General features: G+C 41.4%; 1 protein-coding gene across 1 annotated transcript in view; it reads left to right on the plus strand.

Moving 5' to 3' along the window:
• Positions 1–16599, plus strand: part of pam (peptidylglycine alpha-amidating monooxygenase) — a 96502-nt gene that overhangs the window by 33676 nt on the left and 46227 nt on the right. Inside the window, exons 12-14 of the mRNA XM_079289821.1 lie at positions 2215–2318; positions 12083–12276; positions 12528–12587. Of these exons, the coding sequence (XP_079145947.1) occupies positions 2215–2318; positions 12083–12276; positions 12528–12587 (358 nt within the window). The remainder of the gene's footprint in view (positions 1–2214; positions 2319–12082; positions 12277–12527; positions 12588–16599) is intronic.

Consider the following 16599-nt stretch of genomic DNA (forward strand, 5'->3'; position numbering starts at 1 on the left):
TCCTTGATTTGGGCTATCTGTTCCCCCCCCACCTATTCTGAACACATGATCTTCATCCCACCCTTATGTGTGTGTGCTTATGTATGGAAAGTACCGGAGTTCTCCTCTTGCTTCTATGAGTCATCTCTTGCAACAGAATTCCATATCCCATGACTGTTTTCCTGACTTACGCCCAAAACATCTGTTCCTGACTCACTCAGTCTGCTGACACACCATGACAAACACTTTTTCCACATCTCAGCTCCGGTACACAGAACATTATTATAATCAGTTTTTACATTTGTTAAATCACTCTATGCATTAAACATTCGTTATATAATGATCATAAACCTTATCTTTCGATTATACTTTAACTATTGATTTCTGAGTATATACTTCGTGCTTTTATATCCTGACTTTCCCCTGAACGTGTATGCATGTATCCAAGGCGGCTTTCTCTGTGAGCTCAACTCTTCTCGACACTATTCATTATTAAACTCTAAAAGTTAACTTGCATCACTTCATTGACTCATTCTGGTCCGCCATGGAAGTTCTGAGTTGTTCCCTGCACTTATATCTGAATAAGAAATCCCCCTAGGTGTTTGGCAACCTCCGGTTCTGAAAAGTGAAACCAATGCTAGAATGCCTTAAACTTACATTCTCTCCAGTGTCCACCAGGGGGCAACTCCTCTGGTTGTATAGAAGTCTACGAGAAAATTACTCTACTTCTCTCTTGATTTATTACCTCAGTAAAGATTGTAAACATGAGTTTATGGTCTCAATCTCTAGTTTCAAGTCTTCTTCAATACAGCATGATGTTCATTTAGTACATGATGGTCCATTTAGAGTCAAAAAGACCATAAAGCAGGGGATGCTTTAGGGCGGGCTACACAGTTATCGACTACCCCTTCCAGAGCAGTATACATCATTCCTCCGCATTCCAAATATGGTCACTTCCGTTGACTAGTTGCAAAAACCCAAAATGGCGACAGTCAAAATGCCGAAACTCTAGGCTTCAAAACGGCAGTCCACCAACCAACGGTTGACGTCACGACAACTACGTCCACTTCTTATATACAGTCTGTGGTTCTGCCACAATCAGTTTTCATTATTCTTGCAGTCATTGGTTGAGTTACTATTTCTTGTTTATTTCTAACTTGGGTTAGGGTCAATAAATGCATCACTGCAAACTGCAGGGCAAAAATGCAAACCTGTTTCACATATACACATACAGCAATGCAAATGTACATACAGACTTTTAAAATATCTGATTGTAAATTTAAAATAGTATCAATAATCTTTCCATTTTCTACTGAATAGTGAAGCTGAGTTATTGTAAAGTTAGTTAAAATATGTCGGCTATGAATTAAATCATTGAGCATCCTTCTGACGTTTATTAATGATGACTAAGACCGAAATGATGGTTTACATGTGCATGTGATGAATAAATGATATAGGAGCCATATATTCACAGTTGTGCGTAATGACAGCTGTTCTTCTACTCTTCCGAGTCCAAGGAGTTTTTACTGGTTCTCTGTCTTGTGTACATGACAGTTTCTCAGTCACTGTACTCATCCCAAATCTCCTTTACTTCTAATGCCTAGTTCTTTGGACCTTTAAACATTGCAAGTAAGATTAACTGATACTACATGTAAATAGGTGGCTAATATCTAAATAATTAATAATATATTGAAGGGATGTCACGATACCAGACATGTAGTAGTCGATATCAATACCAGTAAAATTCCACAATTCTTGATACCAAAGTTGATACCAACAACAACAAAAGTATAAACAACGCTAGTGTTAGGAAGTTAAACAGGTCATAATTCCCTCTATTATTTTGTATGGCTGTGAAAAACAACTCATTCAAACAATATTCAAGTTTTGTCGCAAAAAAACTACATTTGATCACCCTACCTAGAACACATGTCAACGTTATGATTTATCTTAATATAAATATTTACTGAATTAAATTTAAAGGCATCATAATGAAACTCACTGGGAAAAATAGGGTGCGTCCAACAGTGAGTTTATGTCGTCCTTTCAGATTTTAGACGCCGTTAGTGCCATGGAGAAAAAACAAGTACAGTCACGTTTTCAGAATTCTGGCATGGAATTGGTACAGATTTTTGTTGATGTATATTTTAAGTAAGACATCGATCACAACAGTTTGTAGTTTTTAGTAGAGTGCTGTTTGCTCATTGCTCAGCAGTGAATGTCTTTTCTCTCCAGGCTTTCTATCCTGCTAACGAGGAGGTGAATGTGAAGTATGGTGATACCATTGCAGCCAGATGTGTGTTCACTGGGGAGGGCAGAACCTTCAAAACATATATTGGGTGAGTTCAGTTGTTTAACTTAATGTACCTAATGCATTTTTATAGGGCTGGATACGGGAAATTGAAACCGGTATACCGGTTGAACCGGTATACTGTTACGGTTTCAATTTCCCGTACAATATGAATTTTTCATATACCGTCATACCGGTGCATGGCTGAAACAACTTCTGTCGCTCTTCAACAGGCAGCAAAATATTTTGTTCGCCGCTAGGAGTGCTACGGACGGATCTAGTTGTCTTACCTGTATTGAGTGGGAACCCTAGTCATGGTTTACTTTATAACTTTAAAACAACAATTATTGTAACAACAATTAACAGCCCACAACTAATGCTCTTTAACAGGGCAAAACACCACGACACAATAGTTTCTGACAGATAAACAATTTGTAGCACTAATAATTGTACATTTATAAAATGTCTCCGTCGAACTGCATGCTGGGTAAAGCTTGCTGACAGTCTGCTAACAGCTGTGAGAGGCTCTGTCGCGGCAGTAACGTTACATTAAAGAACAGAAAAGAGCGATGCAGGATGAACAAAGACTGAACAATAAAATGTATTTCGGTCAGACACATATGCAATGCTGATTACCATAATATGTGTGGTATTTGTTGTAAATGTACATAGACGGTGACAAGAAGCTATAGGCTACATGTAGCGGCTTCTTCTTCTTCTTTAAATTCCATTGGCGGATGGCAACCAACTTGCATAGTGCATACCGCCACCTACTGTACTGGAGTGTGCATTTTCAGGGTTTTCTTCACTGTTCTGATAATAAAATAAATAATACATACACACACATATATATATATATATATATATATATATATATATATATATATATATATATATATATATATTTATATATATATATTTATATATATATATATATATATTTATATATATATATATATATATTTATATTATATATTATATAAATATAAATGTGTATATATATATATACACATTTATATATATATATATTAGGGGTGTAACAATACACGTATTCGTATTGAACCGTTCGCAACACAAAAAACACAAAAAAAAAACTTTATTTAACCAGGAAGTCCCATTGAGATTAAAAATCTCTTTTGCAAGATGTAAGTAACAATACAAGATGTAAGCAAGATGTAAGTAACAAGACTACTTAACATTAAGGAGCAGTTTTTGTTTTTTATGCTTATGTGTTGCTAAGAAGACACCCCAGAAGATGGGTCACTCAACGAAAGAAATAAACCTAAACAACACCTAAATCCTACGGTCTAATCCCGTTTCTTTTGTCGAGAAGAGTTGAGCTCACGAGAGCTGCCTCGAAAACATGCATACACGATCAGGGGAAGGTCAGGATATAAAAAGCATAAAGCATATACTCAGAAATCAATAGTTAAAGTGTAATCGAAAGATAAAGTGTATGATCTTTACATAACAAATGTTTAATACATAGAGTGATTTAACAAATGTAAACCTGATAATAATAATAAGTGTATCTGAGTATAGTGCAGTCTGAGTGTAGAAAGTACGGAGAAAGAGGAAGTAAGCAGGGTGTTGGCTTCAAGGGATGGGGAAATAATGATGGTTGAGAAGAAAAGACACAAAGCACAATAATGATGAAGGATGAGATCAATAATCATTTCATAAGCAAATGTGTACTAAGTAAACTGATTATAACAACTGTAACTGATTATAACAACTGTGATTATGATAACTAATCTGTGTTAGAAATGTGTGAGTGTAGGAAAAGGGGAAGTGCAACAGATGTTGAACACCCAGACACGCGCAGAGCTTGATTGAGTAAGCGCCCAGACAGGGAAGTTGGGGTGATTTCCTCATGCACACACACACAAAAGTTAGGTACTTTTCGAAGCACATGCACCTGATCAATGATGTCATGTTAATCACGGGCTGAGGGACCCCGTGTTGAGGAAGAGGGGGGAGAGACGCGAGAGGCAGCCCAAAAGTTTTATAAAAGAAGTAACTTGCAAACAGCAAGACGGGATTTCTACACGAGAGCCGTCCAAGTGCTCTGAGAAGAAGATACGGACAATTGCAACTGAAGTATTCGAGGACTTCGTCTCTGTTCACGGAAAGAAGACCGCTGTTCGTGGACAAAGGATGAAAGACGGAGATTTTCCTCTCCCCACTGCTCGACTCTAACAACTGAACAACGGAGAAAACGCAGCAGCCCTAGAAAGACTTTGTACTGAGTTTTGAGGACTGTTGAACGGACTCCGCTGCAGAGCAGGACGACCGAGGGTCCGGCCGGACCTTCGCTCCTAACAACTCCAAAATAACTTTTTCATCGAACCATTGAAGATCCAGCTCCCACCGAGCCGTCTCGGCATCTAAAACTAATGAGTATAATCTGAAGAAGAAAATTAAATTAACAAATCAAGTGTAGTAACATTTTATGTGAGCTGTAGCTTAACCCTTGCTAACTAACTAAATATAACCTGCAATAAATATCTAATCTGCATTTAAAGTAAAATTCTCAAGTGCATTCATTTGCTCAAGTAGTAAAAAGTTCCTCGTGGCAGTAAAAAGTTAAATCCATTGTATGTCTAACAACTGAGTTCTGTAAGGTTATCCTAGAGACCGAATCCACTTAACAATCCCTTATGGTTTTAGAAGTAATCCTAGCCGTTAAAACCTAACCTGGCATTTACCAAGAGCACGGATCCAAAAGAGGGAAGCTGCCATAACCGACGCGACTGGTAAGAGCGCCCGGGGTCAGGGTGGTCCCTCGACCAAGTACACTCAGACCGGAGGAAGCAGGGTAGACGTTGGGAGTAACGGCAGTTAGAAGAGCCAGGCGAGTTCCCTCGCAAGAACACCAGCTCGACAATCTTTTAATAGAGAGCTGAGTCAGTAAGTAGCCCCGTATCGGGCCAGAAGTACCCCAGGATCTAACACTTTCCATGGAGGGGCTTAGGGCCCAGGGGAATGTAGGTGAAGGAAACAGGAAGTGACGGAACGGAAGACACGCCACACAAACCGCTGTTCACCGCTCGCTGGCTGGCCATTTCTTTTCGGCATTAATTATTTGATGCTTTAACGCGAGAAACAAATATCGTGATATACCGTGAAACCGCCAGTCTTACAAAATACCGTGATATGCATTTTTGGTCATACTGCCCAGCCCTACATTTTTACACCAGATTGTAGCTTACATAACTCAAAAGTTTCTATGGTTTATTCTAGGTTCTGTTCAGACTACTTGAATAACAGATGATCTCTTGTTGGCCCCCCTTTGGACTGTGTTTGTATTGAAATATAGCCTACAAGCACTTATCATAGACAGTAATTGTGTCTTTATTCCAGTCATGGTCTCCTCTGCAACACCTTGTGTATCTTTACACTTGCTGTCTGATTGTTCATGCAGTGTTACAGCATTGCAAATACTTTATCTACTGTCACGGTCTGGCAAAAAGACAACAGGGGATGGACCCAAATGCAGATAGATAGACGGGGGCGAAGCAGGGAACCCCAGACTCATGGCCTGGGGGCAAGGCAGAAGCGCTCCGGGGGGCAGTGTTCTCTTGGGGGCGGCTCTCTGGAGACTGGGGGTCTGGGCTTTGGAGACTGGTTCTCTGGGGCTCTGGACACTGGAGTTCTTGATTGGACGGCAGTGTGAACAAGGGGTTTCTGCGGCCCAGAGGCGACAGGAACCAGGGAACGCTGCGGCCCATCAGGGTCAGAAAATAGGGGAACGCTGCAGGATCAGGAACCGGAGATGGCTGCGGCCCAGCGGGATCAGGTACCCGGAGATCGCTGCGGCCCAGCGGGAACTGGAACCGGAGTCGGCCAGACCGCCGACAAGACACGTGGAGCGGGAGTCGGTCCGCCGCCGCAGGAACTGGAGAGACGTCATCTCCGTCCGCTGTCGCAGGAACTGGCGAGATGTCTGCTCGGACCGGCAAAACCCAGGAACTGGTAAGATGTCGGCTCGGACCGCTGACCCTTGAACAGGCGAAACATCATCTCGGGGGGCTGACACAGGAACTGGAGAGACTTCGGCGCCGACGGCCGACACAGGAACTAGAGAAACCTCTGCCATGCAGCTGAGCAACGAAGACTTTGAGTAGCTTGGGGAACTGACCTCTCTTTTTGCCTTGCTTCCTTCTGGGGTTGCCGGTTCACAGCTAGCTGACCGGATAATGTGAGGTCCTCCGAAGGCCAGGCGGGTTACCACAAACGGGTTAGGGGCTTGGGCAGGCTGAGAACAGGCTGGACACTGGCAGGCTGGTGGCTAGCTGGCTGATGGCTAGGCTTTTGTTGTAAAGTGACCAGGTGTTGAACATAGAAAGTTTCATGGAGTGTTTTGTGATTGGTTGTGAGGATTTGGGTAGGGTTCTAAGGTTGGCTGGATTCACGTGCTGTATGGTATGATGATGTAATGAAGGAGTGGTTGTACGCCGGTGCTGAGTCCACAGACTGGATGGAATAGACAGAAGTTGGGTTGTAGATGAACTTGCACTGGGAGCCGATATGAACATCACTGGGGTGTGTGCGTGCGTGCGCGTCTGCGGAGAGGCGAGTAAATAGTCAGTCACGCAGACAGGATTGTACAGCATGCTGCAAATTAGTAGGGGTGGGAATCGCCAGAGATCTCCCAATACGATATTATCGCAATACTTGGGTCACGGTACGATATTATCACGCTGCTTCGATATTATCACGATACTGCGATATTATCACGATACTTTCACGATACTGCGATATTCTGAGTATTGTGATATATTGCGATTTATTACTTTTTTCAACTTTTTTCAAATTATGTCCCCAAAGGAAAACTGTCAACAACATGTTTTATCTGAGGTCTTTCTCTGATGTCTCCATCTTTGTTTCGACCAACTTCCTACCAATCACGCACACAGACCCGGCACCTCTGCTGACCTCACCAGAAAACAACTCGGCACCATCTAGTGGACTGAAAAAGCAATTGATTTTATTTATTTTTATTTTTTTAAATAGTTTATATAATAAAAGATCGATACTTGGCGTCCGTGTATCGATATAATATCGGCACGCAAAATATCGCGATACTACGCTGTATCGATTTTTTCCCCCACCCCAACAAATTAGCCACTAGCAGGCGGCTACCCAGCTTGTTTAGATGACGTTAGAGACGTTGTGGGCCCTGCAAGCGGACTGTAACCAAGTGTGGAGGCTGAGGACCGCTGGATCCGCTGTGATCCACGGCCGAGTGTGGGAGTTGGACCACTGATGAAAGTGGACATTCCACGGCTGTTTAAAAATTAAAAAGTGTAAAAGTTCGGCGAATGGTGGACAAGAGTGAGTGTAGCAGGTGTGGCAGTTTCAACAGGATGTCGGGAGCTGTTGCTCCGGGGAAACAGTGTGTGGCTGCGTTGAAGAAATGGATGTTCCTGATTATGGAATCCCAAACTATCAGTGCGGTCGGGGAGAAGAAGGGACGAGGAGATAACACTGCACACATGATACACGTGGATGGAGGAGGCGAAGATTTAACCAGTGGTGGCGGAGTGGACTGGGAAGGACTGGGAGAACTGGGGACAGAAGTTCGCCGCGGTGCTGGTGTGAAGAGCGGTATAGAGCAGCAAGTCCTGGTGCAAGAGGAGGTCTCGGGAATGGCTGGCATAGGGATCTCGGGGGACCCGGAGCTGTGGGTACCGTAAGGCGGCAGGTGGGATGGTGTAGGAGGCTGGTAGTCCCTAGCCCAAGACGAGGGAAGTCATGGAGGGCAAGAATGTCATATTTATTCTCCAGCTGGACATTGAAGTTATGAGGGGTAAGAGAGGGATGTGCGAGCTGGACCAGGGACCAGGGCTCGTGATGGGATGGAGTGGCGCTGACCAGAGCTTTATGCTTAGCTCCGAGCCATAGCCAGGAAGCCTCATGGACTGTGACCGGAGGAGGGCTGCAGCAGCAGGACTGGAAGCGTAGGCATCATGTACACGGTCGCTGGTTGTGTCGGTTTGTGCTGGACCGAAGATGATGGTGTCCATGAGCTTCTTGGCATCCTGGAGCTTCTAGAGTGTGGATATTCTTCCTTCCAGCTCTATGATTTTAATCGACCAGGCGGTACCAACCTGGAGCCCACAGTGTTGTTCAGGTTTTAGCAAAGGTGAAAGCTGATCACACAGAGGGTCCTGTTTTCAGTTTGCTAATTGTCGACACTCTGTATTTGTGGTCTCCAAAGCTTAAAGCTAAAAACAAGCAGGTAGTAGCCCTGGAGTAGACACGGATTCTAAAGTGCACTTTATCGGTCAAGTTGTCATTTAAAACAATAGTTCGTACATTTCTATGTAGTGCTGGGCAACGATTACAATTTAGAATCGCGATTAATCGCATGATTGTTTTGCGATTAATCGCATTGTCATGCACAAAATTCAATAATGAATTCAAAAGTAGTGTATTGCGCACTTTTATTTTAAAAGTACTGCTATATGAACAAAAGGTCAATAACATTTGGTTTGTGAACACTTTGAACACATCAGGTTCTTTTTAACTGCAGTATTGCCTTTACACAGTAGCAGTTAAAATATTTCTTGTGAATCTCAATTTAAACATTAATGTAATCCAATCAAATATACCATACTTTCCAGACTATATAGCGCACCTGTATATAGGCAGCACCTGCTAATTTTTAAAAGAAAAATGAATTTGTCCACAAATAAGCCGCACTGGTCTATAACCCGCAGGGGTCCCCGTTGAACGGCAAGATGCTTTTAACAGTACTAAAGTTGTCTTCTCTGAACATCATAACATGTCCGACTCGCTAGCTTCTAAGCTAATTTTAACATTACCGCCAATGGGGAAATGCTAACCGCAATTAGCATTAGCGAATATAATATATCTTCGTACATCTTTTCATGCTTCATACAGACATACTTACAGACTAAGGTCTCTCAAGGCTACCAAACGGAAGAAGTAAAACGAAGCAGCGTGTCTTCTCATTAGAATCTAAAAGCAACGAGGCAATAACTATTGTTGTTGTAGCTAACTCGTAGCTCTGAATAGCATTTACGGCTGCTAACGGCGCTCGCTAATCGCTCCAATAACAGCTGATTCCTCCGCAGACTTTTACTGCACAACAGCTAGCAGCTGTTGAGCAGTAAAAGTCTGCATTTCTGTGGAGGAATCAGCTGTTATTAGAGCGATTAGCGAGTGCCGTGACCAGCAGCGCCGTCAGTTGCTACTAGCACAACAGCTGCTAGCTGCTAGCTGCTAGCTGCTAGTTAGCCTATGAAAAAAAATGTTTGTATTTTTTTACGTGTGAAAAAAAGTAGCGGCTTATATGCCGGAAAGTACGGTAAAACCAAAGCTATTTGCCACTACCAGGGCATTAACGTATTATCTAGTTTGTTATAGAAAAACAAGTTACCCTCAGAGTCCAGAGCCACGATCATAACATTATAACAGGCACCTTCTGAGCATTATTATGGTAATGCTGGTGACCCAGCGATGTCCAGTAGTCTCCTGAGAGCAGCAGCTGCTGCACGTTGTAACGCCGTCGCTTTAGTCGTCCTCTCCTTTAATACAACTCGTGTATTCTTCTTGTGACGGTGAGTCTTGAGGCTCATACGTGACGTCATTCATTGCGATCCTAAAGGTGCGTTCACACCAAACGCGACGCGAACGCACCTTGAGAACGTTCCTCAGACCGACATCTTCCACAACACTAACCTGCAGTTTGTCTCCACTTCTCTGTAGCATCTGTTAGCTTGTCTTGCTAGTTTATCTATACTTCCCCCACACGCTGCATTCACATAGTCTCACGAAGACTTCCTCCACCGCTGCCAGTGAGCAATGCACTTTCAAAATAATATATATTTTTTAAATGCGTTAACGCGCGATATAATAATTGTCGGCGTTAATTAATGAATGCGTTAACGCGATAATAACGCGTTAACGCCCAGCACTATTTTTATGTTTAGGTTCATCGAGGGTATATACCAGGGGTCACTAATAGGCGGACCGTGGTCCGGATCCGGACCCAGATGCCGTTGTATCCGGACCCTGGACCTAAAACCGATAGATAATTGAGAATTATATAATTTTGACGGATCGCTTCCTTTTTAACCGGCGCATCTTTTCCAGCCTTTATGGCAGTCGTTCAGCGGTCCAGGAAACTTCATGTCTTGTAAATCATCTCACGTGATGCTACTCAGCCAATAAAATATGTGAATTCTGATAAACTTCCCGAATCGAGGGAGATTTACACATACAGGAGAGACAGGCGACAGACGAGTAGTCGGAGAATAATTCGTCAGTCAGAAGTTATTTCACATGACGTTCTCCAAGAAGAGAAAAGTGGTCAGTGAGACAAGAGAGACCAGTCTTCAACCAAGAATGGACAGACTCCTATATGTTAATTATTCGCATGGGCAGTTTAAAAACAGGATGTCTCATATGTTCAGAGACCGTGGTGATAATTAAAAGCATCAAATCTGAAGGTAATGTGAAGCATCACTACGAGACAAAGCACAAACCTTTGCGCAAATGTACCCACTCACATCTGAAATGAAGTCACAGATAATAAACAATCTAAGAGCCCAATATGATCAGAATCCTAGCACATAAATTCACTGTCCAACAATGATGTACCAGAGAGGATAGAGCTGAAACAAGTGGTTTAATAACCACAGACAGTCCCTGTTCACACATTTATCTATTTAGCAACTATAATCCAACTAAGGCCTTACACATATTAGAGGGCGCTATGGCACCAAATCACTCTATATTAAAAATATATAATAATAATTATAATAAAAAAATAATAATACAGTTCATATACACTAAAATTATGTGTAAAAGCTACTATTGTAGCCCAATCAACATTAATCTCATCTTACTCATTCAAAATAACAACAATCACAAAACAGGTGTAAAAGAAGTTGACACACATCATTAAACACATAACGTGAACAGCAATGCTAGCTTTGACCAGTACGAACATTACATGTCTGGATCTTACCTTTGTAACTGTGGACGTAGCTTGAAACGTAGTTTGAACTCCTCCTCCTTTTTAGTTGTTAACGTATGGCTCAATGCTTAAATAATGCGACTGACGTCGTTGACCGTCTGGGATGAAAACATGATAACGATACGCCACAGAGATATCTTTTCAATACCTATTAAGCATTTTCAACTAATCATTATTAACAGAAACTCCTACCTTTTGTGAAGAACTTAGTGAAACGCTGGTACATTTGGTGCTGTTGAGTAAATTTCACAATTTGTAGCTGATCATTTCTATCCTCAATTTGTATTACTTTGGAAAAATGTATTATCAGGATTTACTGAATATGACAGAAATTGCTGTTCACAGTTCTATTTGATAATTATTGATGAATTCATCTGTTCATATTTTTGACTCATTTCATATTCTTAAGCAAAAGGACAAACTTTTTCAAGAATTTAGATGAGCTTATTGATTTTTAAGACCGATACCGATAAACATAGTTGAAGGTTAAACAATCTTATGATATATTGGCCAATATCTATCACATAACTAAACATTTTGATGGGCATCCCTTGAATTTGAGTGTTTAGGTATTGTAACCAAGGTATGTACTGAGTGTCATTTCACTGTTTAAAGGTAATGTGCTCAATTGTCAGTGACTATTGAGAATTTATCCTTTGGGCTGCAAATGTATCGATGGGCAGCAGTCAGAGTATGATATTGAGCAGGTCTTAATTATACAGACATTGCAGCTTTCCTCCATTTTTACATATAGTACCATGAGTGATGTATTTGAGCCGGTTACCTTTCTGTTTTGTCTGCAGCGGTACCTCTGATGATGAAATGTGCAACTTCTATATAATGTACTACATGGACAGCAAACATGCCATCCCCTACATGAACTGCATGGAGTCCGGCGCCAAAGATCTGTTCCAGCACATTCCAGCTGAGGCCAACATTCCCATCGCTGTCAGTCCAGGTCATATGAACTCTATGATGCATATGGGGCACTCAACAGGTACAAGGGCATGAAATATTGTTCATGTTGCATGCTGCTAATCCATTGTTATTCAATTTAGCATTTAATGTTGAATTTTTAGCTTTTTATGTTGGATAGGAAGTGAATGTATACTTATGTAAGGTTCACACTCGCTATTGTCACTTTTCTCAATGTACGCCTCCTTGCCTTTATTTATTTTTTTAATAGTTTACAACATTTACATTGTTCAAAAAGAACCTGCCTAATTCAACTTTGTTTTTCCTCCAAAGACCATCAAGATAACAAATTGATGTTGGATGAAAACAAAGCAGAGCAGGTTCTGGATCAGGGTAAGTTCAAGGATAAATAATTCCAGTCTGATAATCAGGCTGAATTCTGAGTTCAGTTCAGTCACTTTACTATCCCACTTGGGAAACTTGATTTATACCTCAAATGACAGTTGTAAAACGGACAATTGGAAAAGCAACAAATGGAGGCTTCGTTTAATTAACTTTTATACAAATATCTGAGTTAAAGAGGATTTATAGAAGACTTTATCTGCTCATCCCAAATAGTGGGGTTACAAGTAACAATGTTATTAATTGTCATTGTACAGGGTTAGACAACAAAAAATGTGATCTTATTTTGCTAAATAAAAAAAACAACACACACACGCAAAATACTTTATTATATATAGAGGGTGGATAATGAAATAAGGACTCTCACAGCCTGAGGAAAGAAGCTGGTTATGGTTTGCCAGCCCAGTTGCACAACCAGCTAAATTAGTAGCTCCCAATTCATATTGTCTCACAGTATATTTTGTCACCCGACCCCACTTATCATGCCACTGTTGTTATTGTTATGATTCAGGGACCTCCTAGACCAGTGATTCTTAACCATGGGGCCGCGGCCCATGAATGGGCCGCGGCCCATTCATGGGCCGCGAGCGCCACCTAGAGGGCCGCGAAAAACTTTCAGTTTTGCACCTGTGGGCCGCGGGACCGCATAGGTTATCAATTGAAGACACCAGAGATATCACTGTTATCCATGAGACGCTCAGTTACAATATAGCTTCCCACCACCGGGTGGCGGTAATGCGTCAGTCAGTTGTTTAACAAGCTGCAATAAGCAGAAGAAGACACTCAGCTAGCCGCTAGCCTGTAGCGAAAGTTATGGATAAGTTATTAAAAAGAAAAAATGAAGACGACAGTGGTGCCATACCCCCCAAAAGTCTAAATGTGTGCGCAAGTACAACCCTGACTTTCTTAAGTACGGCTTTGTGAACGGAGGCAACGAGGCAGAGCCGAGTGCTCAGTGTGTGGAATGTGGGCTAATGCTATCAAACGAAGCACTGGAGCCTTCAAAAATAACATAAATAAAATAACAGCGAAACATCCAACGCTCGTGGGAAAGTCTGTTGGGCTTCTTGTTGTGTATGCAGGTTTCCATACACATGATAATAAATGTCTTTGTGATCATCACATTGTATCATCTCATTTATTTAACAAGGGTTTTGCCTGTTCAACACCGGCATCCTCGATCCCCTCCCCTTCCGTTCCTACGGCTTGTTTGCGCAAATACGTCACAAAACATGTCCGTGTTTGGTATCCCAGCATGCCCAAAATCCTCATCTTTCAATCATCGATTTTCCTTCATTTCTTATGGTTTCTCCACAAAAGGAGCCCACACACACACTGTCCAAAGTCGCCATAACCGCTGCAAGTCGTATCTTGCAGCATTTCGACGGAAAAAGACACATTACAGACCCGACAACGTGCTAGCGGCTGTTCCCATGGAGCTACTGCCTTCAGAAAACGCTAGTACTTATAGTACAAACCTTATCCTCCTCTTCCATAAGCAGTCAACCAACGTTTGCGTAACTGAGCTATTCTCATTCTCGTTCGTGCGCTCGGTCGCAGCCATTAAGCACAGCAAGTCCGCTACTCACACACCATGTCTTCGACCATATATACATAGTTTTTGCAATTTGCAAAGGCTAATAATAAAAGGAAAATAATATAATATCAAAATATAAAGGGAGAAACACCTTTAGTGTGTCAGAATATCATGTGGTTACCATGTGTCCATTTGGGTCTCCAAATGTCCTTTTAGAGCTCCGCCTGGATCTCTTCATGGAAGAAACACTGTAGAATGGTCATACTTTGTCCAATCTTCTTCAAATTTGAGGCAGTTGTTCACTGATAGTGTAGTTACAGCCCTATACTGTCCTTTACCTGTACAGATACAGCCACCGGCAGTTATTTATACTGAAAGATACTTTTTTATTTTATGCGGACAAAAATCTTAAATTTTTATTTTTACTGACTCCAAAGGCCCACTGCAGGACAACCTACAGGTTGTCTGACACTTTTGATGCATATAGTCAGAGTGGGCCCCGGGACACTTTGTACTTGAAAAGTTGGGCCCCGAGGTCAAAAAGGTTAAGAACCCCTGTCCTAGACTGTGGGGAAACCACATGTGATCCAGCCTCTGCTAAAAAGACAGCCGGTTTCAATTATAAACAAAAGCATTTAATACTTCTGATGCTAATACAAATAAAGAGTGAAGTACATTAATTACAGTATCTACATATATATATATTCTCTGCGCAGAGAGGCATTTTACCCTGATCCCAGCCGGGAACCACAGCTGTTCCCATCTTAGGAGGAGAGCAAAGAGACCAACTCCTCTCAAGCCCTCCCGCTTACAGTTTTAAATCCCCTCCCCATTTGTCAATCTTAATTCCTATTGGCTAACTTCAACAGTCTCCTCCTCCTCGCAGGACCCTCGCACGGGTGTGATCTGTAAATGCCTGTCTAGAAATCTCGCTTTCCCTTGGCTAAATACATTCAATGACTGTCTTGTATGGCTTATCACTTCTATGATAAACATAAGGATTTGCAACTTTTGGCAAAAACTTCACAAGTGTCACAAACATATATATATATATGACGTTGCTACAAATACTAAGATACACTTCTAACTACAAATCACTTCTATCTACAAATTCTAAAACACTTCTACAATTATGAATTCTTAATTATGAATTATGGAACACTTCTATTATAATTTCTTAAAACACACTTCTAAACCTATATTTCCGACATTATCAACTGGTACTTTTTGAAACATGTATATGTTTATACTAGGGGTGTAACGATACGCGTATTCGTATTGAACCGTTCGGTACGAGGCTCACGGTTCGGTACGCATGACGGACCGAATACGTTTGAATAAGAAAAGAAAAGAAAAAAAAAATATTTAAAAACCTTTATTTAACCAGGTAGTCCCATTGAGATTAAAAATCTCTTTTGCGAGATGTAAGTAACAATACAAGATGTCAGCAAGATGTAAGTAACAATACTACATAACATTAAGGAGCAGTTTTTGTATTTTATGCTTATGTGTTGCTAAGAAGACACCCCAGAAGATGGGTCACTCAGGTATAGTTCCATCATTGTTCAAAGTCAAAGAATAACTTTATGATGTTAGTTGTAATGAATAAATATATTTTAAAATCAAGTACATTTCTCTGGCATTTATAGTTTTCTACTGTACCGAAACGTACCGAACCGTGGCTCCACTGTATCGTACCGAACCCAACCGTGAATTTTGTGAACCGTTACACCCCTAGTTTATACACTTAGCCTTGTCTGATTTATACTGCTGTGAATTCACATTTTGAGAGCTTACTAGGTTGAAAAGCATGATTAATGGTAATCAGCCCATGTGCTTTGTTGTTTATTTAGACTTCGATGAGGCTCATACTGAAATGTATCTGCTGTAAGCAGCATACAGCACATCTGCTCTGACAATCTGACCAAACTTGTCCTTGGTTCTTCGGATTTAGGGATCAAAAGGATCAAAAGGTTTTTCAGAATGAGAACCGTTTATTGCCAAGGAAGTTTGCACCCACAAGAAATGTGTCATGGTGGGTGGTGCATAACATTTAACAATAAACAATAACATTAAACAATCAACAACAATAAACACAGTGCAATAAATAGAAACATATTAGGATTTACAATAGAATATAAAAGAATATAAAATAAAGTGCACAACAAACAGATAACAGGACTATAAACAAGTGAAATGTAAGTGAAATGTTAAAAGTGTCGAGTGTGGTTAAATAAAGAAACATAGGGATGTGCAGGGGAGTGACCAGTAGGAAATTGTCCTGGGGATGACAGAGGCAGTGGGGGTCCCGGGCTTTGTTAATGAGCCCGACTGCGGCTGGGAAGAAACTGTTCATGTGGCGTGAGGTCTTGATCCTGATGGACCGCAGCCTCCTGCCAGATGGAAGGGGCACGAACAGTTCATGTCCAGGGTGAGAGGGGTCGGCTACGATCCTTCTTGCTCGCT

The sequence above is a fragment of the Melanostigma gelatinosum genome, assembly GCF_949748355.1.
Source record: "Melanostigma gelatinosum genome assembly, chromosome: 18".
Lineage (NCBI taxonomy): Eukaryota > Metazoa > Chordata > Actinopteri > Perciformes > Zoarcidae > Melanostigma > Melanostigma gelatinosum.